Source organism: Arachis ipaensis, chromosome B10, assembly GCF_000816755.2.
Source record: "Arachis ipaensis cultivar K30076 chromosome B10, Araip1.1, whole genome shotgun sequence".
Classification (NCBI taxonomy): domain Eukaryota; kingdom Viridiplantae; phylum Streptophyta; class Magnoliopsida; order Fabales; family Fabaceae; genus Arachis; species Arachis ipaensis.
The window spans coordinates 3738216-3740329 of NC_029794.2; the positions used below are offsets into that span (position 1 = coordinate 3738216).

The following is a 2114-nucleotide window of genomic DNA, read 5'->3' on the forward strand; positions in this document are numbered from 1 at the left end:
ATGATGTCATCTCTATCAAATTTTTTTCATTCCATCAATCACATTTTTGACTAAAATTTTTATATTAATTTTTTTCTGGCGATCTTTATATATATATACTATTCATTAATTTTAAATTCACATACGCACGTCCGTGTTGTCTCTTTAAATGTTTTTCTCCCCCCCCTCTTCTTTTCTCTTTTTAATTGGTGGAGACGAGGAATTGATAACCAAAGCTTTTTTTTTAGTTTATTTTAATTTTGACATCATCTAAATAAGCATCCTATTTATGATATAAATAATATATCTTTGGTACTATTTATTATTTACATATTTTTTAAAATTATAATTTAAAAAGAATCACATAACATGCAAATAATATATACAAGCATAATTCAATAAGTCAAATAATTCAATTAGAATTTACAAGCACAATTTCAAATTACATAAGGTGTATATGACTACACCAATAGTTCAATCTAATTATCTAATTGCGTCTTTAAGGATGCTACTAAATGTGGTACATTGGTTGATGATCTCAACATATATATGGAAGCCTTTCAAACTCTCAAAAACAAGTTGTTTGAAGTTCAAACTTTGAACTACTATACTTCTAACACTTTAAAAACAAATAGATTTGATATATATATGTTATTGTTATATTTCTGAATCACATGAGCTACCAATACTAGGATTAGTATATGGTCCATTTAATAAACCTTTTGCAATCAATTTATATGCTGCCTCAGTGAGGTGTACACCATCCCAAGAAATAAATTGGGATGGATCATCACAAACAGCAGTAACTCCTGGTTTGCCACAATCAACTGGTCCCTTGAATTTGTTTGGAAGCCCAGCAGGTGGACAACAAGCACTAAGTAATGATTCTTTGAATCCTGCAAAACCATGAATTGATATATAATTACACTCAAAATCCTCCTAATGAAATTAACTTGGGGATTTATATTATTTACCAAAATGTGTGGGGGATTGATATATTTGCAAGGCAGCATGATAATAATCTGCATAGATGATATTGACATTGGGATGAAGCACTTGGAGTCTATTTATTTCACCATAAAGTTGCTTGTTATAGTATTCCGCAAACTTGTTTAACCATTTGAGACAACCAATTTGATCATATGCTTCACTATCTTCAGTCTTGAACATCGACAAATAGATATAATTGCATCCAAGAGGGAAGTTTCCAGGAACTAGGAGAGTTTGAGCTCCCAAATCAATCAGTTTCTGCCAATCAAACACAAAATTAAATAAATATATAATTCACCAAAGATTCAGGGACGCACTAAGTTACTATTGAAATAGAAATTAAACTAATAAAAAAGAATTGCTCAGAGCATCAAGAGACAGCCTCAAATAGACAGACACTAACTACTTCAACAAAAACGATAACCTTAAGACAAATAAGTCATAACTCATAAGGGGGAGAATACGAAATTCACTAACCATAATACTGCTGGATGATAAAAAACAATCAGTCTAAATAATTTATATTTATTTTATTGATTTTGTTAGATAGATAATGACTTTTGTAAATAATATGAACAATAAACTCTAAAATTGATTCAATAAAGTAAAAAAAAAAAATACTCCACCCCTAATTTACTTCCTAAACCCTAATATTGGATAACTTTTTGCACACCTAGTGAATTGAACATCCAACCATTATTGTTATCTGTATATAAGTAAATCGAATAAAAAGAAATAATAATCCAATTAAAAATAATTAACATAATTATCTGCATACCTATTGAATTGAATATTCGACATATCCATTGTTTACATTGTTTAGTATTCTCATTGTTTCCCTATATTTTTTTTATTTTTTTTATTATTTATTTATTATAGAGTACATTAAATAAAGTAAAAAATAAAAAATTATTGGGAATTTTACTTCTTGCTATATTATATATTTCATTGCAATAGTTAACTATGAACGATATAATTCGTTAGAATTCAAATAAAACAAAGATGTGATTGGTTGATATAACGTCATACCATACATGTCAGCACTTATGCCATATTAATTGATGAAAAGTTAAATAAATAATTCAAATAAACTGTTTATCTAGATAAGAAGATATGCCATGTATATATAGGAGAAGCACAGACAA

At 28.0% G+C, this 2114-nt stretch overlaps 1 protein-coding gene across 1 annotated transcript in view; it reads right to left on the minus strand.

The window, feature by feature from the left end:
• LOC107623387 (GDSL esterase/lipase At1g28590) overlaps positions 361–2114 on the minus strand; it is a 3768-nt gene continuing 2014 nt past the window's right edge. The window contains exons 4-5 of the mRNA XM_016325627.2: positions 954–1227; positions 361–875 (exon numbers count right to left, since the gene is read on the minus strand). Of these exons, the coding sequence (XP_016181113.1) occupies positions 637–875; positions 954–1227 (513 nt within the window). The 3' untranslated portion in view covers positions 361–636. The remainder of the gene's footprint in view (positions 876–953; positions 1228–2114) is intronic.